At 34.9% G+C, this 25,947-nt stretch overlaps 1 protein-coding gene across 1 annotated transcript in view; it reads right to left on the reverse strand.

Moving 5' to 3' along the window:
- PAN3 (poly(A) specific ribonuclease subunit PAN3) overlaps positions 1 to 25,947 on the reverse strand; it is an 80,689-nt gene that overhangs the window by 15,633 nt on the left and 39,109 nt on the right. The window contains 9 exon segments of the mRNA XM_027651777.1: positions 1,506 to 1,593; positions 1,996 to 2,161; positions 9,908 to 10,009; positions 10,107 to 10,223; positions 10,385 to 10,546; positions 11,613 to 11,670; positions 12,293 to 12,397; positions 12,983 to 13,230; positions 21,180 to 21,330. Of these exon segments, the coding sequence (XP_027507578.1) occupies positions 1,506 to 1,593; positions 1,996 to 2,161; positions 9,908 to 10,009; positions 10,107 to 10,223; positions 10,385 to 10,546; positions 11,613 to 11,670; positions 12,293 to 12,397; positions 12,983 to 13,230; positions 21,180 to 21,330 (1,197 nt within the window).

Genomic DNA, 25,947 nt, shown 5'->3' on the forward strand with positions numbered 1-25,947 from the left:
GAAGTCAGCCCAGCATCTCTGAAGGAAGAAAATGGGCCTTGAAAGCCTAGCCCTTCTAGAGGAAGCAACAAAAAAGAATGCAATACCATATTTTCTAACTGCAGTTTAGATCTTCCAAACTATGTATTTAAGAGTACTTCTTTTCTGGTTTACCAATGCAACATGAACAATTTGAATATTAACAACATATAAAACATGAAAAACCATTCCCCCTAAACAAAACTAGGCATTATCAAGCAAGTCAGCTGCCAAGTGTTGGGCTGCTATGGTGGTTAGAGCTTTTGACAGATTTGTGTACCTGCAAGTATTTTTAGATTTGTACCTCCAAGTACTTTAAATGTTTCGCTTTACTTGAATGTCATAATATCTCAGGAGGATCCCTTTTAAAGCTGCAATTAAAACAAATTTAGAGAAGTACTTAAGATTTAAAAAAAAAAAAAAATCATTACATTTTTAGGCATGGATCCCTTACTTGCATGTATTTCCATCTTCTCTCAGCTGTTTTCCACTAAATTACTACCAAAAGCTCACTGATATGTAGCTGGGGGTAGGGGGAGGGAGAACATGAAATTCTATGTTGTACTACTCAAAGTACATGGAAAACTGAATCATAAAAAAAAAAAAAAGTTATGTTTGAGGACATGGTCTCCAAAAAGCTAGTTTCTGCTGGCCAAAGTTCAAACATTTTAGTTATTACTGGAAGACTCTGAATGAGCAATTTTCTTACAGTGAATAAGCTCAATTAATAAAAATAAATTAAATCTAACTCACTACCGCAGTCTTTCACTCCCACCACAGACAGGCTATGTGATGACAGCTGAAGTAATGTACTTTACCCTGAGGGGAAGTTAGGGAAAGAGGTATTCCTGTACACAGTGATGCTCCAGATGACTGTGGAACAGTTTTTGTTAAGTCTAAAGGGATTCTTCTTAATTCAGGAATTATGCAGAGTCCACACGTCAGAGAACACCAGGAGAGCATGGAAAAACTAGGAGACAGACTAAAATAAAGATACACTAGAATCTTTTAGGAGTGATGAGAAGGCCTAAGTGCAGCTAATTAAAAGATCTCTTACTCCTCTGTGAACAGGTATTCAACACTTAGTTATCTTAAAACAACAAAAGACGAAGCAAAAACTGTTACTGAATCATTATATCTCTAACACTAAATGTAAGATTTTTCTCTCCTTCATTTAGAAATTTTTCTTTCCAACCATTTCTCACTTGAGTTTGTCAAACACTAGTAGTTCAACCTGTATGACAAGTTTGATGAAATTTAAAAGTAGAAGACAGCAAAATGAGCATTCACATTTCTAAATTACAAGAAAATTCAACTAAGTATGGCAGAACCAAGATCAAATCAGGAACGAAAAAATACAGCCATTTAGACATAGATACACTGACCTACATTTTAATTAAAAGTACTTGTTTTCCGAAGAGAATCACACTGGTTTTCAGTACTCCCTGTGCCAAGTCACCAACCTAACTATGGCACTGTAGTCTTACCTGAAACTGAGCCATTAATGCCAGTGGATTATTTTGACTGTTGTCAAATGTCAAAACATCAAAAATTCCAACACAATTTACTCGTAATCTTTAGGTACAAAAAGAGAAAAGGAAAAAGTGTCATTAAATTTTATTGGTTACTCAATTTTTCCTCTAGCATTCATTGAATGGTTTAATATGATAAATGTAGTCATCAGTACTTAGTAAATTACTATGCAGCAGAAAATACAAATTTTACTAGTTGATAAAATGCAGCAGACAGTATTCAGTTTACAAATAAATTAACAAATTTCAAAACTGGCACTAGTGTGTCTGTAGTTCGACGATAATGCATAAATCTTCCCAAAATATGCTTAAAAATATCTTAAAAAAAGAAAAACAACAACAAAATTACAAGCTTAACAGAACTTAGTAGCCATTTCTGTATCAGGTGCACAGTCAGTAGCTGAATACAGACCACAGTAACAGTGAGAATGAATGCTTTCATTACCTTGTTTTGCCTGTTACTAGAATCTTTGTTGGATCCATAACTCTGCATGCCAGTCCTGCTGTATGAATGGTCCGTAATGCAGAGCTGAGCTGCACAATATATGCCCATATCAAAGACTCTGGAAGCAACCCAGCATGCTGCCGTGGTAGAGGTCCATCATGCTGACCTAGAAGCAAAACATCATAAGCATCAATAAAAGGTTACTGTGCAAAAATCAAATTACATCACTTTGAATTATACAATTAGCTCATATATTCATTTCATTCAACTCTTAACAGTCCTTGAAAGACACATCTATTGTGCTTTAATGGTTGGTTTGGGGCTGGATTTTTCTTGGTTGATTGGTTTAGGTTGGTTTTTTTGAGAAATGTTGACAATTCAGAAGCATTATTATTTTCATTCTGATATTCAGAGCAACAATGCTGTTTTTAAAGTTTAGAATGAACTATCACTACAACAACAGCACTGATTAGAAACTGCTCAGAGTAGATGGTACAGCAAAATATGCAGGTACTTCATAAGTAAAAACGCCAGTATCCTGAAACAAAGAGCATGTACCACAGTAGCTGCAACAGATCCCGTTTTACCTCCTTTATTGCAAGAAGGCTTCTCAATTAAACATTCTCTATCATTTGATAAGAATAAGAAACTACTTTCAAGCTACATGGGCAAATCAGACAGGAAGATTTTGTGGCTAAACATCACTGAACACAACTTCACATTTGCTCTGCTGACACAGCTCCCTGACAAGTCATCACTGCATGACCCCATTCAATGGGCCATATGAAAGCAATGCATCACTCCCCTTCCAAATGGATACTTTTTTTTCCAAAAGTAAACCAATCTTTGCAAACACACACTCAAATTCCATATTGCAGTTTCTGAGTAATACTGAGCCACAAATAAAAATAACATTCGTTATCTATATCTTTATTTTTTCAGTATGATGTCTGTAATTTCAAAGAAGTTGCCACTGTTTGCATTGCACGAAGTTAAAGCAGAAGAAAATACATTCAGAGTAAGATGGTAGGTCTCAATCTTACAATCAATCACAGATATTTCAAGAGGTTGCCTCAATATTGATTTTGCTAATTTTGAGACAAGTAATATCATCAGTATTAAGTAAAATCAAGTAAGCATCTGATTCATTTGTAAACTGACTGCACTCTTCTCTAAACATTTGTTTCTTGGTTTTGAGGGTTTTTTTCCTTTTCCTACAGGACCATATCAGTATCTGTGCATTTGATCAAAATAAATGTGTGTGCTTGCATGAGTACACACACAAAATATATGAAAAGTGAAAAAAGTGGAACGCATTAATGAAAATTTATTACTTAGGAATTTTACTGACTTTGGGGTGATGGGCTGGGAATGCTCTCAGCTTTCATTTCTGAGCTTGTTTGTCTGGTTTTAAACTTTAGTTCACTTTTCAGGTTTAAGGTGTTTTTGTTTAGATTATAAAGATCAAGACACTAAGTCCCCTAAATTGCAATAAGCTTGGCATGTCTACTGAAAACTGAACATAATGAGGTATTGTTTGTTTTTTTCTGGCCTCCTGAATCCTGATGAATCATTACGCAAATAACTTCCCAAAAAACCCGCATACCAGAAGTCTCACATAGCAAACTTTTTCCATCATAATTCTCTCCTCTTCAGAGGGACAAAAACTATGATATAAAATGACTGAGAAGATACAACCTTCATTATTAGTCAAGGCTCTTTCTCTATTTACTACTTGCTGTAGAATACACTTTATATCTGGTAAACAGCAGAAGGTCTAATATGTTTAACAGGGATTGCACATGGATATTGCAAGACAGTTACATCTACATGAAATAAGTAAATCCAGAATAGAAATGTTGTTACAACATCCCAGAGGGAGAGAAAAGCCAAAACTTGGGAGTTATTTTTCTGCATGTACAACAGCACTTGCACTTTGATTTTCAAATAAAGTCAATGTAATCCAGAAAATATTCAATATAAACTGAAAAGCTGAAAGACCAGAGTTCAACAAAGTTTCTCCTCCACTAGCAGAAAACGTTAAACAATGCTATTTTACTACTGGAAGGACTCACTTGAGGCTACAGCTGACTCTAGGCTGTTGGTTTCACACTGGTTGGCTGCACCCCATGTTCACATACACTAAAGGTACAAGCTAAAATACTGGAAAAAAATCCACTTTTGAAATGTCCTCTTACAGATCTATCTGTACAAAATACGCAAGATCAAAAGAAGTTTGGTGTGCTGCAATGCTGACTATGAAATACGCCCCATAAGGCCCATCAGACCTGCCAGAGATGGCAGCTGAGCAAGGACCCAAGGAGATGAGACCCAAAAGTTCACTCTTCAAGCAAAATACACAGTTGAAAGCTGTCCAAACAGTGCTGAACACAATGAAAAATATCACAAGAATGTAAACAAAAGTTATCAAAATCATCAGAATATTACTTTAAAGAGGTATTTTAGAGATTCCATGGTTGATTTGCAAAGGCTTCCCACCACAGGTTGAATCCACAGCCACAAGAAGCAAAATTTCAGATTGTGTTCTTTCCACCTATTGCTGGCCATACTTGCCTCTCCCAACACTTTCATCTCTCTGAGATGCAGAACACAGACACTAATGGAAAAGATTAAAAATTTAAGAACTGCCATTTCAAAAACACAGGTTATCCATTATTTTTCCTTGCCGTATTACAATAAACATAAATAAATAAAAATGCTGACAATTATTTTTAAGTTCTGTGGTACGTTGTTCTCAATGGAACAAAAAAATAACCCTTTGCACTTGTATGCATGTGTAGTTTAAGTTTTTCCTTGTTAAAAAAGTACTCAAATGCAATTCTGTTCTCCAGAGAAAGTATGAATCCAGGAATAGTCCTGGGGCAGGATGGAAGACCTGGGACCACCAGCAGTAGGACCTGTTTTACATTATCAGGAACACCGTCAGAAAGTACGTTAAGAAACAGTAATTCTCACACAGTTATGAAAAAAACAAACAACATTAGAAGTCCAATGAAAGATTTAGCTGATCACTAAATGGAACCTCTCAGGCTCATAAATCAGTCTTTTACATTGATAACTGTGAATTGTTCAGTGTTTAGTTGGTGTTCCTGAGTTATCTTACTGAAAGTAAGATAAATTCAATAGCCTTCATTTCTCTCTCTTCTCCAGGGAAACTGGGGCTTTGGGTTTACATTTCTCAGTTTTCAGTATACAGAAAGGTTCTGAACCACTTAGACTGCAGCAGTATATTTTGTAAAAAATCTGAATATCCTGAAAACTTGAATTTACTTTGAAAAAGTTGCAGTTTTTGGCAAAGGTATTTTTGGATAATTATTAGTCACATATTTTATCTTTAAAACATCATGCTGACTTTCAATATTCATATATTCTTACCCTTCATCACAGTCTATTCATCTAGTCATCACACAACTTATTTCTTTTTCAATGAAAGAGGTATTTTATGATAAAAAGATTCAGCATCTGAGGATGCAAAAACTATAGAGTCAGCAGTGAAGTTCATCTTTGTGCATTACATACTACTATTATTGTGTCAAAAAGAAAGCACATTTCCCAGACCATGTTTATCTTCATTAGAAAGCATTTGTTTGCTGAAGAGCAGATACTGTGGTGCTGAAAACTCCTACTAACAGCACATACCCCAACATTTAATTACTCAGAGTGTTTAAAAACAGACCAAAGGACATATCAAAGGCATGTTTATCTCTGCCAACCACAAAACCTCATCAAGACAAACCTTACTGGCAGCTGTGAATAGTTACTGTTAATTTGCCAGGATTTTCTGGCTGGTAAGTTTTAAAGTACATACATTCAGAATTCTGTTTACCATTTAATTATTGGACTGTTCAGAACAATGTTGCAGTACTTTGGGCTAACTTGCCAATGCAAAGAAAACCTAAATATGAGAAATATCAGAAAAGTGCGAGATAAACAAGTGTTCCAGAACAACAGATTTAATGTTTAAAGTGTATTGAGGAAATACAAGAAATGAGAATCAAATAAAAAGGAACTTTTCAAGTGAATGTACTCCAAGTAGCAATTAACTGAAAAGTCACACTCCTGATTCTAAAACTTGTATAAATTTAGTAAAATTCAACAGAACAATATTGGATTATCACACTGTACCACCTAAAGAAAGAGGAGATTTCATTGGATAAAGAACACAAGCAACAATTTCTACAGCATTCAGGAGTTACAAAGACATTATTTACATTCACATTATAAAAATAAACAAAAGTTGCTATTTTCCTCCCCCACTCCAAATCTCTTTGAAGCTGATTCTGTAACATGGTCTGTAAATAACGCAGCAAAAAAACCCCACCCAAGACTGACCACACTGACACCAGTGACATGCAAGACAGCCATGTAAACCATAATCCTCATCTTTTAACTGTCAAAGTCTTGTGTTGCCCACTGAAGTGTTCAACATAAATAAGGTTGCATACCTGAAATCAAATTCTGAGTTCACTGATCAGGTTCACAGTGTTGTGCCTCCTAAAACCTTTAAAAGCAATTGTACTAATCTGGGCCTCATGCTGCAGAGTACCCAACTTCCATCCATTCCCCTGCTTCTCTTGGGAGTCTCCTCTAGGCAGGCAGACGGCCAAGAAACTCTGTGAGGGGATGGAGAAAGGATCCGTGAAGGCAGGCAATTCTGAGAAATCAAGTTATAGGTATGCAATCTTATTTTTCTCTCTTAAATTGCTCCTTCTACTGAGGACCAGACTAGAAAGCAGCAGTTACCAAAAAAGAAAGGCCAAAGCAAAGATGTGCAGAAAGATTTGGCAAAATTTGGGATTTCAGGTGACTTTTTCCCTAATTTACCTAATAAGAAGAGATTGAAAGAGCAGATAACGAGAAGTGCCATGAGGCAGGAGACAGTTATCTTCCCTACATATCCCTTTAAGTTCTGTAGCAACAGCTCATCTTAATTAAATAATACTTTGATGTGACTGAGCAGACACTGACATCTTATTTCTAATTTCCCAGACCACTCCTGCCTATAGAAGGAAGTTGTAGTAGGCCAAATAAATGGTCCCAATAGCCCACTAGCCTGTTTCAAAGACATATACACTAAAATCAGAACAGTAGCTTGCAATGGATACCTAAGTGTATAAATATAAGTAGAATATTCTATTAGCCTCCAACGATTTGCAGCCCAGAGAACTTCTGAGGTAGATACTGTGTCTTTGCAGTAAATAGTCCTCATGTATTTCTCTTCCATGAGTAAGACCACTTTCCCCTCAAATCCAGGCAAACATCAACAACAATCTGCGAAAAAGTTCCATTGCTTAATTATCTTTACACAGGTTTTGAATTTGCTACTGGTCTAGTTTCATTGGTCAGTCTTTAGTTCTAGGCTGGAAGAAACAGCACACTACTTTTATTCATTTCTTCTCTATCCCAGCATATTTTTCAGACACCTAACATATTCCAGTCATTTTTAACCCCATTATATTCCTTTACATTTTTAAAAGCATGAAAAGTAGCATCCCACATCGCTGTTCTTCATACAACTGTTGCATGCCTTTGTTCATCCCTGTCACCTCTTCTCAGCTTCTTTGCTGTTCTTCTACACCCTTCAAAATACAACAAGGAGGACCACAACTGCAAATAGGAGTCTATCAGGCACCCACATCTTGAATACAATATCTTCCGTTTCATTGTTTACTCTTTTCTTAATAATATAAACCAATGTGTTTCCTACTTACTGCTATTCAGCAAGACAACAGTATTTTCCTTAATCTACTTAACCATGGCCCCAGATCTATTAATGAGTGGCAACAGCCACAACAGAGGCCATTATTTTATGTTTGAAGATAGAGTTATATATTTCCCCTCAATCACACTGGTGTATATTACATCACCTGTTAAATTATTGCTAGAAGTACCAGACTTGTAAGATCCTTCTGCAATCCATCACAATTGGCCTTTGTTTTTAACAATCCAAACAATTTGGTATTACCAGCAAACTTTGGCAGACCATTAGTTATTGTCAATGCAAACAAGTGAATGTGTTAAGAAATACAACTCCCAGCACATATTCTTGTGAGACCCCACCAGTGATCTTCACTGTGAAAAGCAACTGTTCACCCTTACTGTTTTGTATCTTCTAATCATAGGCATTATCCTAACTGAGAACTTTTTAATCTCATGGTTACTTAGGTTCTTTTAACAACTCTGTTGGACTTCACTGAAAACCCAGGGTCTTATCTATTAGGTCTTCCTTCAAAGAACTTTAATGAGACATGACTGCCCTTTATAGGACCAAAATTTAATTATTTTTCCAGTGTGACAAAAGAATTCCCAAGAATTTTATTATAACTTCTATTATTTTATCTAGAACAGACATCATTCTTCTATAATACTCTAGAGGTACAAAAACATAACAAGGACTGATTTACATGGAAATTGAAAACCATGACTGGGAAACACTCAGAAGTCTAGCCCTGGACTAACAGTCATTAACCTGGCAGTAGATCTTATGCCAAATTTGTTCCACATCAGGTTCATTGAATCTGTAGTTGTATTTTTTATTTGCCACAGGATATGACATGTCAAACTAGGGTTTCCTCTGTCTGAGATATTACCACCAAAACCAGTGGTGGAAATCAAGTTCCAACTTCAGTTATACTGGTCAGCTCAGTGCAAAGCCAGTGAGAACTATTCAGTATATAAGGTATCTACAAGTCTTTGAATGTATTCACACACTACTAATCCATTACACTCTGATCTAAAAGATAGCCAAGTAGAGTTTTATATCTCAACCTTTGAAACAGATCAAATTCACAGCTAAAGGCTCTAATTTAAAAAGGCACAAGAAAAAAACCTTAGCTTCTGCTTCTATTCACATGCTGGTAGCCTAAAGACATTTAGGGAAGATTTTTTTCTAATACAAAAACCAAGGCCCAGTCATAGTCCTCTCATCCTCTCTACCTAGTGCTGGATCTAATTTCAGGGTTGGTCCTGCAACAAGCTGGAAGGTGGGGCAAAGAAGCTTCGAGGGTATCTTCCCACTCTAAGTCTTTCTGTGATTCTGTTCAGCTGTGACCATTTTCTTTCCTCAGCACGGCCCTGTTGTGTTCTAGGCAAGACCTGACTACAGTTTGTGGGACTGCAGGGGTCATGAACTGGTCCTAATAGGCAGAATGACTGGCAGCATACTGTTTTTGAGAGAAAGAGGCTCCAGCCACAAGGACATGAGCTCTACTGGACAACTTGCTGAGCCACAGACCATGCTGTGACAGGTTTATGAATGTAAATGCAGCTAAAGTGACTCCATTGAAGCCATAGTATAAACACCAAAAAAACCCAAACCAAAACAAAAAACAAAACAAAAAAAACCAAAACAATCAACAAAAAAACCAAAACAGACCTACAATGTGAAGTTGGTGTCTGAAAAGCATATGTTACAGGGATTTTTCAATCCTTGTCTTGTCTAATACTTCACATTTCAAATCATCAGATAAAATACTGTCTACTTAGTCCTCATAATACCTAGTGATGAAAAAAATAGAAGTGTAGGACACCTGAACATCAAATTGACATTGCATGTCTTTTACAACTTTGGAATCATCGCCATTAAATGTTACCTGGTGACAGTCCTGCTATTAGGACAACTGAATTCCTGGCTCCCAGTTCTGTTTCAGCTTATTTCTATTTCAAAGGACTGTAATTCCCTTACACACTGATATCAATTTTATACTTGTCTATTAATTTTAAAAAAAATTTTACAAGTAGAAGGTGAAGAATAGTTCTCTCATACTAATTTACTTGTGACATAGGAGAACTGATTATCCAAAAAATTAAGTCGAACAACTATTTCTGACCAGATATTTACTAAAGTATTGGAAACAGTGTACAGTATTGTATGATAATGTATTTTCCTTACCCCACTTCCGTTTCGTGAAATAGGAATCAGCACTAGGGTCATTGAAGTGTCTGCTCATCATAGTCTCTCCTCCAGCATGAAAATCATATGCAAACACAAGAGCTTAAAAACAGAAAAGTGACATTTGTTAACTCAAGCATACTTGGAAAAAAGTATCAACACATCAGCTAGGGGAAAAAAAAAAGAAAGAAAAACTTACAATGTTCTCCAAAAGCTTTAGTGGTAAACACTTCACGCAAAGTTACTATATTTGAGTGCTGAATTTTTTTCCACATGTCAACCAATATCATGCACTTTGTGTTAACAAGACGAAAACCTAGAAAAAATCCAAAACCCACGGTTTAAAGTGTCATGTTTTAGATGAGAATTTTTTACTCTAACTTTTCTTCTGAAACCACTGAAAAGCGACCAGACATTAAAATACCACTAGTATGCTTAAGAATGCTAGTCCTATTGGGACAACTCAATTTTTCTCACCATGTATCCTCCGAAGGCAATATGGCAGGTCATCTTTACTATTTACAGCTTTATAGCATGATGTAATGTACCCAAAGTTGCTTGTTTTCTGTATCCGATTGGGCGGTGGCAGTGGTTCCAAAGGGAAGAGACTGTGGTAGCTGTCCACCTCTGCAGGAACTGCTAAAATCAGTTTGTACACAGAAACACATTAGGCCTCAGTTGACTTTAATACATAAATTATGTACACTGTCTTTTAGGTGTGTGTAAAATTAAAATTTACTATTTTTGCTTTAATACCAACATATAGGTTCCTAGAAGTGATTCAACAGAGCTAAAATAAACATCTTCAGGAGAACAGTTACACCAAGTAAAAAAATCAACAGAATAGATGCACAGTTCCACCTGCCATTTTCTCATTTACCTTAGAAGTTCACCCTTCTGAATGACATTTCTTTGGATTTTTTCCTGCACTGATTTATAAATAAGTACCAATTCCTCTAGAGACTTCATACTACAGTAAGAACCCCATTTTCATCACAAAAAAAGCAAATCTCAGTCTTTTGTATTTTAACATGCTGGTTTAGAAAACAGGGAGAGAGAGGTGCTGAAAGTTTAAAAATCAGATTAGGAGATCACCCTTGCAAGAAGAGATATACTTGTACTTCATCTGCATTAAAACACTAAACTGCATTTTTTTAACTGTATCATTATCATATTATATGCACATTTGAGAAGAAAAGATACTGCAACCAAGAATTATTTAAATAAAGTTGAGCACAGTCAATTGTAAATTACCCAAAAACCAAATTACAGTGAACAGTATATGGTTCTCTTGCCTGACAATTAGTACAAAGCCTTCTCTAATATACCAACCAATTCACTTCAAAACAAACTGCTTTGATAGTTACATACAGCCTTTGAAAAATATATACATCATTTAAAGGAATACCTAATATGTAAAAAGTAATACAAAACTGTTCTTCACAAGGCTTTATTGCCTTGATGATTTTTCCTATCTCGGCAATTTGAAGTATTTCTAACCATTACGGAGCGTAAAAACACAGAAAAATTAGAAGGGGGGAAGTCATGTTTCTGAAAAACTTTGTATCTGGTTACCCATAGCTCAGGCTGATGACTAAAGCTTCATGAAAAAATAAAAACAGGTGGTGTTTTTTGAAAGATGTTGAATACACATAGTTGTAGAATAATATGATCAGAGTACAGTTTATAAGAAACACTTACTTACCAGGAATATCAGCCTGATCCATCTGGGCCATGGTTATTAAGTGTCTGTTGATCAGTTCCTGAAGGAAGAAATAAAGTTTTGAACATTATAATTCAGCTCATCATTTTTGATAAGTTAAGAGTCTTTGAAGTACTAGCTATCGGTACTAAAACAGAGAATTGATGCAAGTATCCAGGGTGCAAAGAGTCAGAAGACCACTAGCTTGAAAATGTTAATGACAAAATACATAAATTCTTGAAGGAAGGAGTTGCAGAAAACATTTGCTAGAGCCAACATTGACTAAGGCACCTACTACAGAAAAGTTGAAATAAGTAAAACTCACAGCCAGCCCTGAGAAGGGCTCATAAACTAACACCTGCAAACACTTTCATTTCAGTGCGAGATTTTAAAACTGAATAGGATTGCAGCTTAAAAGAACAGTACATAAATGAGCTCATGCCTAGTAACAATACTCAGCTGAATTGTAAATCACGGCATGCAGATTAGATTGCAGTCATACATGTCATAAGCTTCTCCCACCCTCTGTTGTACTCCATCTATTACAAGGTTTGATTTTTTCAAATTCTCCACAGGTAAAACTGACTGCACAGATTTTTAGAGTCTACTTCTCTTCGACCATTACCAATTTTCTAGTTTTTGCCAAGATATGCAATTTTCCTTTAAATTCTCTATCATCTTACCTGTCTGAGCTCATCTGCCATGAAGAAGGAAGGTGCATTTGCTTTTGGCTGCATGTAAGCAACATGAGGCGCAGCTGGATGGTAGATGTGGTAGTTTGGAAATACCTGAAAATGAAATATTTTAAGAAGCAGTTTAAAATCCTTAATGATAGGGTAGATGAAGAGTTTTGTCACCCTTTTCGTTCAAACTACTGATCTATAAAGTCTTTATGTACAGTAGAAATTACAAATATACTGTCATATAGATTACAACTTTATGTGATACTCGCTTCTAATGATTTCAAGGGGAAGGGTGGGTGGGTTACCACAGTTATTTTAACATTTTTGTAACTGTCTTTCCCCTGCCACTGTAAATGTAAGAACTATTTAACTTATCAGAAAAAAAAAAAAATCTGACTTTTTGATATTCTCACTATGTATGTATTCACTGAGACACACAAAATGCTTTCTTTCTATTGCTGTATAAAAAATATAAACCCCCCACAAAACTATACACAGTGGTAAATGAAAAAATACATTAAAAATTCTCTGTTCCTTAAATTTCAGTGATTTTAGCAAAGAATTTCAACAATTAAAAGGCCTAATCTTCATCCAGAATAAGGGGTTCAGAATGTTAAGAATAATCTCTTTAGTATGAACCAATTCAGCATCTGGAAACTCCATACATTTCTGTATTAAAAGCAAACATACCATTCCTGTGAGAGGTGCTGGAGTTGTATCAGTGTAGAAGTATGTTGTTCCACCCACTGTTTCCTTCTGGATCACCTGGCCAGTAGATGGAGGCTGAGAGACAGCATTAGCGACAGACGCAGAGGCACTAGTAGGCACCATATAGTTTGCTGGGTTAGGAGTATGACTTCTTCTTCGAGGAGCAGGAGATGTATGAGGAGTTATTTTGGGAGAATGAAGAGGAGAAGATCCTGCTGACAGTGACATTCCTTAAGAAAACAGAAGAAGATATTCTTGATCAAATCTGTCATTATGAATATTTAGCAATTTGAGAAAAACAGTCCTCACTACCAACAATATTCTGAGCAGGTGAGACACTTAACTCTTCATATAGATATAGAAATCTTTAAGAGGTAAAATAGTAAAAGTATGACTGAATAGATATATTTTCCCAAAAATCTCTGCTTAGTTCAGAGAGATAGAGCTTGACAGCTTATGATATACTCATGAAGAACTGAAATGAAAAACTTAGAAGTCGTTGAAGGGGTGATACAAGTCAAAATAATGCTGTATCTAGAAGACGGTTTATTAAACTGCAAAAAGATAAAATATTAATGACCGTATGAGTGTTCACTTAACAGCTACATGAGCAGTCAACAGAGTTTGTTAAGCTGTAACTCACTTCACCTAATTATTTATTTATGTACCTTTTATTAGAACTAACTCCACAGTTATGAATATCTCCAGTAATAACAGCACACAAACAAACAATATACAATATGCTATTTTTAATAATTTCAGGGGAGTAATTACCTATTTTCCTGTAATTATTATATTCAAGTCATCCCCCAAAAGTTCTATTTGATATGTAAAGGTAGGTAACATCTCATGATATGAAGTCTATTAGACATTTGTGCTGAGATTTTCTAATTTATTTGAAATTATTTTATTGAGTGGCATTCACCTTCAACATTAGAGGGGCAACTCAACTGAAACCGGAGAAACTCTACTTCTAAACAAAGTGTATCAGTGGGAAAAACAAGGGCAACTTTTTTGCATACACACCTTTTAGTTACCAAAAACTTTAGTTACTTCAAGTTACTGCATTCAGAATTCTCAGATCTGCATATTTATAAAAAATTTAGGTATCAAACAGACATTACAGGGTGCTGCTGAGGAAGAGATTATCCTTCAACAAAATTTCTTGCAGAGTTACTTCCTAGCAAAGATCTGAGATATTCAGGTGTTCAAATTAACACCAAGGAGAGCATCTTTGAAATTTAGTGTTGCTCAGTTCAGATTGGGATGTACTTTTACTTCTTTACAATTAAAATTATATTAATCATACTAAATTCTTTTTTTGAAAGGATAGAAGACACACAACTTTAATGTTCTATCAACAGCTGAGAATTCTTCTCTAAATAAGAATTTTGTTAGCTATTACTCAGATATTTGCTTAAATTAATTCCTTAATCTCTGGTAAACAGAGTAATTTAAGCAAATATCCGACTAATAAAAGCAAGAGCAATTTTTTTGGCATACACACTTTTTAGTTACAAAAACTAGTTAAGTTACTTCAGTCATGAGTTACTGCATGCAGAGTTCTCACTGTGCATCATTAGTAATGTGTAGGAGTGATTTCGCACTAGTGTCTTGTCTCTGAAGTAGTCACATCCCTCCTGCATTTAATTTTTTCTTTTTTAATACAAACAACAAAAGCAAATAGCAATTTCAGTATTAAAAAGTTAACCAGTAGTTTGGGAAAAATTATTTTGAAGCTGTATTATCCTAATGTTATTTACAGAATATTTGTAACTTTTCATTTAGCTCCACTCATTTACTACTTTGACATCTTAGAAACCATGCTTATTAATTCAGCACATTTCTTTCTTTTGTTCCTGAAAGTGAATAGTTCCAACAAAATAAACAAGATTTTCTTAAACGTAAACTGTGGAAAAATCTTATGCCTTTCTCTTTGGTTGGGTCTCTGCAGTCATTTTTCTTTCTATAAAAATGTAAAATATAAGAATATAAAAAATAAAAGGCTACACTCTTCTGGGCCAGAACTTTCATTTCTATTAATATCTGTAAATATGTTTATACATACCGTGTAGACAAGCAATATTGCAGAATAATTGCTTGCTGATTAGTGTACTAACTTAAAATGTGAATTATAATAGGCACTTCTAAATGGTAATATAAGCAGTCTCCTAAAAATCTGTTTACAAATTGACTGTATGACTGTAAACATTACACATTTTGATAGCACCAGTTTATCTTTTAGCTACAAAAGAAAATATACTTTCAGGAAGGTAAAAGTTGCCTCCAGTGACTTAGTAAAGCTTCGATACACTGGGGGAAAAGATCAATTGCAAAGGACACAATGTGTTAGTATTTAAAGCTGAGAGATGACTAATTAAAGGCTGTAAAACTGAAGCAACTCTACATGTTCAAGGGCTTTTCTTCATCTAGGGAAAGTTACTGCATGCCTTTTCCACTCTATTCCAATTAAATAGTATTGACTGAAGTCCTCGCAAGCATACAATCTCAACCAAGACAGGAATAACTGGCTTCAAGAAACTTGTTTCAAAAAACACTCAGCTGTAGGGATCATGAAATAAGAACCCAGTAGTCTCCATATATACTGATGAAAAATTAACAGAAGACTTCTCTACTTAAAAAAACACTATATGTGTAATACAGTATACAGTAAATATTCTTTTTAAAAAAATTAAAGTGAAGACTTGCAACTCACTAAAATTATACTGAGACCTTCCACTGCAAGTTTCTCAGAAGAAAAAAGATCTCTAGTGGTTTTTACTGATACAGTTTCAAATTATTTCCACTGTAAGATTTACTTCTTAAAAAAATTTATTCCTGCCAAAGAACAGTTACGAATATAAATCCTTAAATGTCTTTGCAGGGGAATTAATGCAAGGTTGAAATAAAAGGATGAGAGAGTTACAAAAATCCTTTCAAACACTCTTCAAGTCTCATTTAGGTCTGATTTTGGAAGGACATTGAGAGTCCAATGAAAATTATCTTGTGGGCAGCACATTTGGGCTTCATTTCCCAATATGAAATATTTCCCATATTCATTTCCCATAGAAATATGAAAGAAGCTTGACTACAGTTTACTTTCATACCACTAGAAAAATACACTACACATGCTGCAATTTTGTTGTTAATGCTGCAGTGGGTACAGACAGGCTGAGACAACAAATACTGAGGGCAACAGACTCTTCTGAGAGATTTGCACTACATTCTGCAGAATCTAAATAAATATTAAAACTCCAATATCACACCAAAAAAAAAGGAAAAAACTTTTAATTAAGCAAAACTCATACATAGTTAAGTACTTAGGGAAGCAAATAACTGAGGGCACAAACTCAAGTAGATATCACCAATTAGTATTTCAATCAGTTAAAAGCACATTAATATTAATATTTAATCACAACAAAATAGAATTAGAGGAAAATAAAGGAAAATAGCTGTATTAAAAAGTGAATATATATTCCTACTGGCTCATACTCAAGGAAAAAGATTATCCTGAACACACAATAGTAACAATGTGGTGAATATGGAACCACACCTCACGGAATTAGACAAGTTGTTTTGAATAGCACAATTTACATAAATACCTATTCACTTAAGGGCTTAAGAAAAAACAGGTTTTGAATAATCCAATTATAATTTACTTCTTTACATATACATATTGTACCAGTGATCCTGACAAACAACATTAAGCTTTCCCCATGAGAGGGTTCAACATTCCCCTGTATTAAAACTCAAACGCCAACAGGAGAACTAAAGAACCAAAAAGCTTGCTTCAAATTGTCCTTCCTGAGGCTTTGCTACTAGCAAAGGTGGCTCCACTCCTTGTCTTGGGGAATCCTAATACACTTCATGAAGAAGTCAAATACTATCTTAAACGATGAACTGCAGGGAGAAAAGGCTTCTTTCACTCCACAAACATTTACATCTAAAGAGAGGTCATGGTATGCAGTTATGACAGTGTCACACATACGAACTTGGAAATGGTTGTGGGATTTGAAGGTGTTTCCACAAGATTCACAGTGACTGTAGAGGATACCTACATATATCTGGAGTTCCTGCCACTATTGTCATTTTTGGCAAAGAGAGATCGTATTTCACATCCCTCTTTATTCTTATATTTTCACTTCTTTCATTGTTTCTCTTATTTTTGAAGTTTCATTGTGACTGAGGAAAGGGAAATGGTAGACTCTGAAATTCATTTGAGATGGGGCTCAAAGATATTTTATGAGATTAATGCTTCTAATAAAATTTTGTAGTAGGCAATGTATTTGAATTAAAGCTAGACTCTTGAATCTGAGAATTCATACAGAAACAGGATGAAAGGGTATCAAAGCATGAACTCAATGTCTCAGTGTCTACAATTATTTGATTCAATGAGACTTCGCAACTTAGTGAACTTAAGCTCATGTGTATGCAAATCAGCTGGCCTACAACATAAAAAACCTCCAAGTTTTGCCTACAAATTTACCCATGTACAACCATATCCCTATACCTCTAAGGCTTGTAACACATTCAGAGGTCAAAAATTAAGCATTTAACATATTATCATTTTAATGTTCTGTACTTTAGAGATACTCTAGACTATTAGGTAAATGTTGAGGAATGACAAGTCAAAGCAAATAATAAAATCACATTATTTCAAAGAACTTAAAGCACCATCCTTAAATTCATTAGATATTTCTTTTTATTGTAAGCTTTTTATCAGGTCACTAGCACTGCAACTGTGTATTTTCAAGTTAATTAAACCTGCTTCATTCCCTAAACAATTTGAGTCATCAATTCTTCCTCCTCAGTTTTAATTTTAGACTCTTTGCCTTCTTTCTTTCTTCCATTATTCCGGAATGGTTGCACAACTTGCTCTGCACTAGATTTGATTCAGGAGGATGGAACAAGCTCTTGGGACCTTAGGCCACTCAAACCACCTCAGCTGAAAGTGCTCCATCTCCAACTGGAGTCATGAGCTCTGAGAACTACACTCTTGCAGCTCATCACTAATAGAGATGTGTCAACCAAACATAAGCACAACACCTTTGCACTCCTGGCTCCTAAGCCTGTAGGTTCAGACTGTCAGCAGAAATGGAATCTCTTACATTCTGCATAAGCTCAGAATCTGACTTGGACTAAATATAGAAGCAACAGCAATTTGCTGTCACTTCCATCAATAACAAAGGCATCACTCTTTAGCTATAACATAGCTTAAGCAAACCCAAGCAATACAGATTTTCACTGCTGGAGGCTATAAATCTGTTCTCTATTAAAGTTTAACATAGCAAGGATGTCTTAACACTTCCAACGACATTAATAAATTTCTTCCATACACTGTGTTGCATATTTTAATGGCATTAATACTCTAAAACAGCTACACAGAACTGGGTAAGATAAGCTTGTTAGCAAAAGTGCTATTTAAAGACTGTCAACTAACTAAATTTCCAACACAAATGACAAATAGGGTATGTTTGGTATCAAGGAAAGGGAAGGAACAATACGGTGTTATTCAGGGGAGTTTATGGAAAGAGAGTTTGGAGATGGTGAAGGAGATCGATTCAAAGCTCTTCAATGCAACAATTTTCTCCCACTGTTTGTGTAAATTGCCTTTTATATCACTATGTTTACATGTTCCATTAAAGGCTACCAAGATGAAGACTGTTGAGATTACACTAGAAAGTGCTTATCTAAGTAAACATGTGTCAGTGTAGGAGTAACCTTCTTCCATCCTACACCCTAATAGATATGTCAGGTGCGGATACAACAAGTTATCTACTGAAGTCTTTTATGTTTCGCTTGTCTTTTTTTTTTTTTTCAATTATTTCTGCAGTACTGTTGATAAGACAGGTAGAACAAATATTTTCCAAGGACAATTGAGTTATGTATGAAGTACTACATGTGAAAAGTGGTTTTGATTTCCACCTGCCTTTAGGGATATCTCAGAAATTAGATATGTGAAAGAGTTTACATTTTTCCATCATCAAGAGGGAAATCAAAGGACTCTTCTCATAATTTATTGACTTTGTTATGGGTGAATAAAACTATGGAACTAAAATTATTCCTACTACATTTCCATATTTCTTATGAAATCTTAATTTCCTCCAGTACCCTGTAAACTACTATAAACAACCTTAATGTCATGCAAACACTCAATCCCTCAAAATTATTCTACTGGAAAGTATGTACCCCTTAACTGGAAGGAGACATCTTTATTCAAAGGAAAGTTCTTATAAACTCTTGGTATGGGTTTCATTTGAATTTGTTTTCACTTATTGAAAGCTAACAGATCTCAACAAAATTTTTTCATCACAGTTTCAGAATATATTTAAATTTGATTTTTATTCTGTTATCTAGCATGATCTAAGTGGTGACATTTCCCCACACATAAATACTGCTTTCTTATTTAAGAGCCTAATCTTTTAGAAAGAGCACCTCCTAACTGACCTTGAGGTAACAGAAGATTTTGTGGATGTATACTGTTGACAACTTTAATGTTGACATTTAAATGAAAATAAATGTCTATGAGTAGTATTTACATTGGACATTTAGGTTCAGAGAACTCTGCACTCAGTGAGAGAAAAAAAGCTTCTAAAGAAACTCAGAGCATCCAACCCAGATCCCTACTCTGAACTATATTTGTTTTTTAATTATACAGGAAGAGTAGGGAAACAAGCCAACTTTGCCTGAAGTTAGCTCTTACGAATACTCCCCCATCCCTCTTGTCCATAAACAAACAATAGTATTTGAGGCTAGAAAGTACGCAGCATTGGTATCTATATTTCTAGGAGCTTAAATTGTTGGTGAACTTCTTTCAGTGTTACTTATCCTTTCAAGTATTACTTACAGATAGTAAAGAAATTGGACTGTGAAGGATCCCTCTGAGACCCCACTGGACACTTTCCAAAAGTAGATCATTTTACTGTATTCTATTTAATCCTTTATACACTTTTCAATCCAGGTGACAAGGCTGAGAGGCATATAAACACAACAGTTTTCCAATAAGACGGTACAGCACAATATAGTATCAATCAGACACAGTACCACAACACGTTAATTTGGTCAGCAGAAGCATCAATCACTTTCCTAGCCTGTTCTGACAGTTCTTACATGCAAGCTAAGGGCTGGTTTCTTTCACATGGACACTGAGATTGATTCCCTGGCATCAGGAAGACTGAAGTTCAGTTTAACAAATGCTTATTGCCAATACTGGTTTAAAAAATAATTTACAACATCTGTCCCTCTGCCTTTTGGCAGTTACCTAATGCTTCTCGTCAGTCACCAGAGACTGTCAAAGGATTGACTACATACAGAAACTCACTAAAGAATCTGCAATGTGTAATATCCAGATCTGCTGATGGTTGTATATTAAAACTATTTAATTTTATTCAAATAAAAGTAGTAGAATTAACTTTTTAAGATGAGAGGACTAAAAGATGCATGAAGGGTTTGAACTTTTGAAATGTAAAAAAAAAAAATAAAATCTGCCACTCAATTATACAACTGTATGGAACACATTTCAGTAAGAGTTTTAAATTTGGGAAATGAATGTAAATTGTCCTTAAAAGTGAGACTACACGTGACAGATACAATAAAAATTAACACTATTTCACAAGGCAAGCTATTTTAGAATAAACTTGCCTTCAACTTTGTTTTTAATCCAGATTTTTAAGTCCTCATATATACTTTATATTAATATTGATTTAATAATGCAATTAATATTGAATTGATAACTCAATTTCAATTAATATTGAAAATAATTAATTCTAGATTACATAGTCTAGAAACAAATTAAAAGAGTAGATCAGTGTATGGTAATCTGAGAACATATTCATTGTAGACTATGGTAGTTTAAATCATCTTCAGGTACTGCTCTGGCAAGGACCACATAGAACACAGTATGTGTAGCTCAGCACCCCTTCTTCCCAAAAAGAGCAGAGTAAATTAGGCTGTTAATTTCAGTGCTGCTGTGGCTGAGCAGATTTTACAGCCTGCAATGTGATTTCCACGCTACTGGAAGATAAACTCAAAGTTCCTCTACTTTTTGAAGACTGTCTTAAAATTAAGAGCTAAAGGAGGAGGTGGCTACACTTATACTCGATAAATCTGATCAAAATATATATAGGGTTGTGTTAGACAAAAGAAGCCACTGTACTACAAATCATTACTCTCAACTTACCTGGTGCTAGCCCAGCAGTAGCAGGACTTCCCATAGAGGGGTGAGAGAACAAGGCTTGAGAGAAGGCAGACATACTTGACTGGGATACATTACTCAGCCTAGAGGTTGATCCTCCTTTAGGAATAAACTCACTTGCAGAAGGATTTGGTGTCTGTTAAAAAAATAAAAAAAACCAACATAAATTAAATTTTTATTTTAAATGAGAAGGGATGAACAGTGCCTACTTGGTAGAAAAAACTTCCTAGGCAAGCCTACTGAGTGCAGGGGATGTTTTTAAGGTACATACAGCTTGTTGACAAAAACCAAGAATACTGGAAGCTGTTTAGCATAAACAAATTGAAATGCGCTTTTAGCTCATGTCTGAAGTAGTATAAGCAAGGCTTTGCATATGAACAGCTGGTATATGAGTTCATACAAACACTTTGCAAAAGCCTTTCCATACAAAGTTAGAGACTTGACACTGAGAAAGCTTTGCCACAGCTGCACGGATTGCTCCTCCATGACTTCAGAGATTTCATCTCAAACTCACTAGCTATTTCAAATTAAAGGAGCAAAAATGATTCATACTAAAGAAGCCATCCCTGCCTCTATTTCAAATAGACCTCTAAGTTCAGGGGTTTTGTGAACTTCTGTTTTAATTACCTATTTCATTTATGTAGCATGTTTAATAATGAGGTTTAATTTGGTACCACAGAAAAAAAAAATAGAAGTAGAGTGATGGTCAAACATCCAGTATTTGTTAGTAAAGAAAATACAGCATATAATCAGTTTCTAAATTCTATTAAAATCTGTGCAGTCGGTTTCATATTTTGGTGTGGTGGTGTTCATTTTGAGGTGAGCTTTTTGTTTGCTTTGGGGTAGGGACGGTTAGAAAAAGAAAATCCCAATTTGAGCTCAAAAGGCTTATTACTGGACAGCCGATTACAAATTACATTAGCAGAAGAAAAAACAAATTAAGCCAAGAGATAAAACCAATTATTACATGAACACTCTGAAAAGCTTGATTATTAAATGACAGATTTCAGTTTATTAAGTAACCTTCAGAGTACCTCTCACAAGTGTCTAAACAAATGAGGTAAAATAAGACAGCATATAAATAAACAATCCCAATAAACAAGGGATACTATTAAGATAACCCATGATGTTTCTTTAAAGAAAATTATATCGGACCACTTCAGGTTTAGGTAGTGTTAAAATGACCAAGTATGTCAGCTGTTACTTAAATTACCAATATCAATTTTTACCAACATAAGTAAAGTGGCAACATAGAAAGTAAGTCAGTGCAAATTAGAAAAGAAGTGTGAATACCAACTTAGGGAAGAAAAGTATTTGAAAAGTCTTCTTTTCTGTTAATTTGTTTTTAAGACCTTTATTTGAATATTTCTACCACATATCATATTACTAATGTATTTCAAAGCACTGAAAAAGAAGATTCTAAAAGTTGTAAAATTAAAGAGGATGGGCAGGTTAAAAAGGAAATAGTATGAATATTCTACCTTTAATGACTCAGTAAATTTTAACCACTAAGCACCTTATAATGTCATCTTTACAACGTTCTTTGTCATCTTACACGTGTATGTTTCCGAATATTCAAGGAACCAAATATGCAGACTGGTGAAGTATAACACATTTATATGGGTAAAAAGCTCACAAGAATTTTAAAACTCCTTAATCACAGTTTTAGAAAACTTGCTAAGATATACAGTAATACAGCAAAACAAATGGTAAGCTGCATTATACAAACCGAAAACACATAACTGACATGTTTAAACTCAAAAGGTAATATTCTGGACTTATGTGAATTTAGGTACAAGAATACCTAAGGGAATGGTGTTCCGCTAGATAAAATCTGGCACGTAACCCTTCAGCCAAAACTGCACCGCAACTGGAGAAAATGACAGAGGTGGTAAAGAGTTGAGTGGAATTTGTCCAAATAATGACAGAGTTCAGAAGTCAAACAACTGTGAGAGCATGCAAAAGAATTTGTAACATCTTGCTAAAAGCACATAATTTCAAAGAACTACAAGATCCACGTTTTCCCACTGCTAAAACCAGCCATGACATGTGCACACCTCTACCACACCTAAATATTGTGTCAACTAGGTGACAAGGGAAGGACATGGCATTAGTTTTGAAGCATGCAAGTGCAAAGAAACACACCTTCTGGAAGATAACCTCAGCATTTTCTACAGCAACTGAGAGAGTTCCCAAAATCCCATCCATACCATTCTGGCTAAACTCTTGCTACTTTCACCTATAAACAACTCCTACAGCACAGTGATGCTTCTTATTTCTAAACGCAATCTACAAGTTTTCACAGACCAGTTTTGGACCTAAGAATTATTTAGTTAATGACAGTTTTCATCTCTAAAAGTTATTTATAACCATCAAAATTTTAAAATGCAGCTTCACTTTAAAGAAAGAGCTCCACTTTAACTAGTAGGTGTTTTAGTTTATCCAAGTGAAAGGAGTCAAACCCAGGAATCTGCTACAGCTGACCTGGTTTATGCTGTAGAATTACAAACAGCAATGGCTCAAGTTCCATTTTTTGATGTCACAATTCAGTATCAGAATCAAAGCCTGCTAAGATTAAATTACTGTTGCATAACTTTGACAAAAACATTGTATATGAGAAAACAGTTTTGATTTGCAAAGATAGACGCTTTACTATGAAAGCCTGTTTTACTTCTCTGTGATGCTACAAACATGAAGATGTAATCCAAGACTTTCCCCATTGGTAAAAAAGTGATTTAAATTTTGGTTAAAATTTTAAAAGATCCTTCCTCCTTCAAGTTGTTTTCTAAATACAGAAAAATACCAAGGCTCCACAGTCACCAGCTAGAATAAACTAATCAAAGAATTACAACAAATTTCAGTAATGTGTGGTCAAAACTAGCAAATACTGTCAGATAATTTGAAGCTTAAGCTCCAAGTCATGTTTAAATTCCTTACATCTGTGTGAAGCTGCAGTTCTTAAAACATTTTCAAAATGTTTTTATCTGACATAAAATGTTCCATTTTCTGCATACACCTTTCCTCCAACAAAATAATTAAAATAATTAGGCCAGAATAAATGACTGAATTGAGAAAGTGTAATATTACTATTAGTTCTGTAATATTTAATCTTTTAATTATTTTTCAGTCTTTGTAGATAACTTATTCTGCAACAATCACCATGCAAATATGCCAGAATTAGGAAGCCACATTCTTAATGGTCAGTGATTCAAAATATTATGTTGTTGGACTCAAAAAATATCCAACTCATAATATGAAGTGTAAATTTCAGTGTTAGTTTTACATTTGGATCAATGGTAAGCTTGAAAATCTATTTAAATGGGAACTATGCTTTAGAATCCTACCAGGTATCCTTACAGCTTTTCCATTATAATCTTATCAAACTTCCCAAAATAAAGTTGAATAAAAGAATAATAATTTTTATAAGAATTAAAATAATCTATATACTGTGATGTTGAAAAGCAGCGAACATACTTTCTAAATCCCAAACAATAAACAATGTCTGCTAGCACTGCCTACACTAAATCTGTAATTTCAGTTTCAAATGCAAATGTCCTGTAGAAAGGCATATACAAAATTTCTAAACATTAATAAACATGTTTTAAACAAAGGGCATTAAACAAACAAGTACAGCTGCGCCAGTTACGCTGTGTTTTTCTAGAAAACCACCTAAAGTGACTTTTGACACCTTTGCTAAAACTGCTATCATTCCTTTTTCCTCTCAACCTTGTCAATTTAAATCTCATCCCTCTTCTTCCAGTATATTCATATAAATGCTGCTGAACTAAAGCAGCGAAACAACTTCTCTAGTTATTATTTGAATTAATACCTACATCGCGCATTCTCACCAGAATGATTCCATGAAGAAAGTTCACCAAAATATCCTATTTTTCAGATTCTTTATATCTCTGGTCTCTCAAAGAGCAGAACCTCTTCAGTCAGCTTGGCAAACAAACTTCTGAAGACAGACCACAAAACTGAGTCCACCTGGCTTCACATACAAAACCAAATTCTACACTTCTGTACATCAGAGCACAAACAACTTATAAAACACATATAAATACAGTCCAAATGAAGGCTGAATTTAATCATGATGCAATAAGTAAGGATGGATCTACAAAAGAAGTAAAAAAGCAAGGGAGGACTACTTATTAATTCACTTGTGCCACCATCCAGCTCAAGAGTTTGTCTAGTGGCTTTTATGCTTTTACAGGTATAAAAGAAAATAAAATTAGAATACAGAGTGGAGGGGAAGAAACAAAATATTTTGTGACTATCACAAGAAAAAAAAAATTCAAGGCTCTTTAAAAGAAGATGCAGATGAAAGCAAAGAGCAAGCCAAGGATCCAAGATGAAGACCATCACTGGGAGGACTACACAGCAGCATGCAGCATGACTGTATGTTGAAGAGTTGCATATATCAATAGATTTCTGTAATTCAGACATAAAATCAAAATTCCTGTTTTATCAGCTATCAATTTCAATACACATAATTTGTCTTTACACTTCTCAGCAATAAACTTCTAAGGCCCCACTGCTGCACTGATGCATAAATTAATCCTCATAATGCCATTAAGTACAGAATTATCCTGTAACACAGGGACGCACAAGTCACAGAGCCTTTGGAAAGTCATTCGAGGATCTCACAGGAATACTGAAAACCACCCTTCTCCCTCTCTCATTTCCTCTTCAGCATTTCACAACACAGCACAGAGCTGTACAGCAGCACAGCAGCCTTAGGAATTTCAGTTCT

Source organism: Corapipo altera, unplaced genomic scaffold, assembly GCF_003945725.1.
Source record: "Corapipo altera isolate COAL_440 unplaced genomic scaffold, ASM394572v1 0, whole genome shotgun sequence".
Classification (NCBI taxonomy): Eukaryota; Metazoa; Chordata; class Aves; order Passeriformes; family Pipridae; genus Corapipo; species Corapipo altera.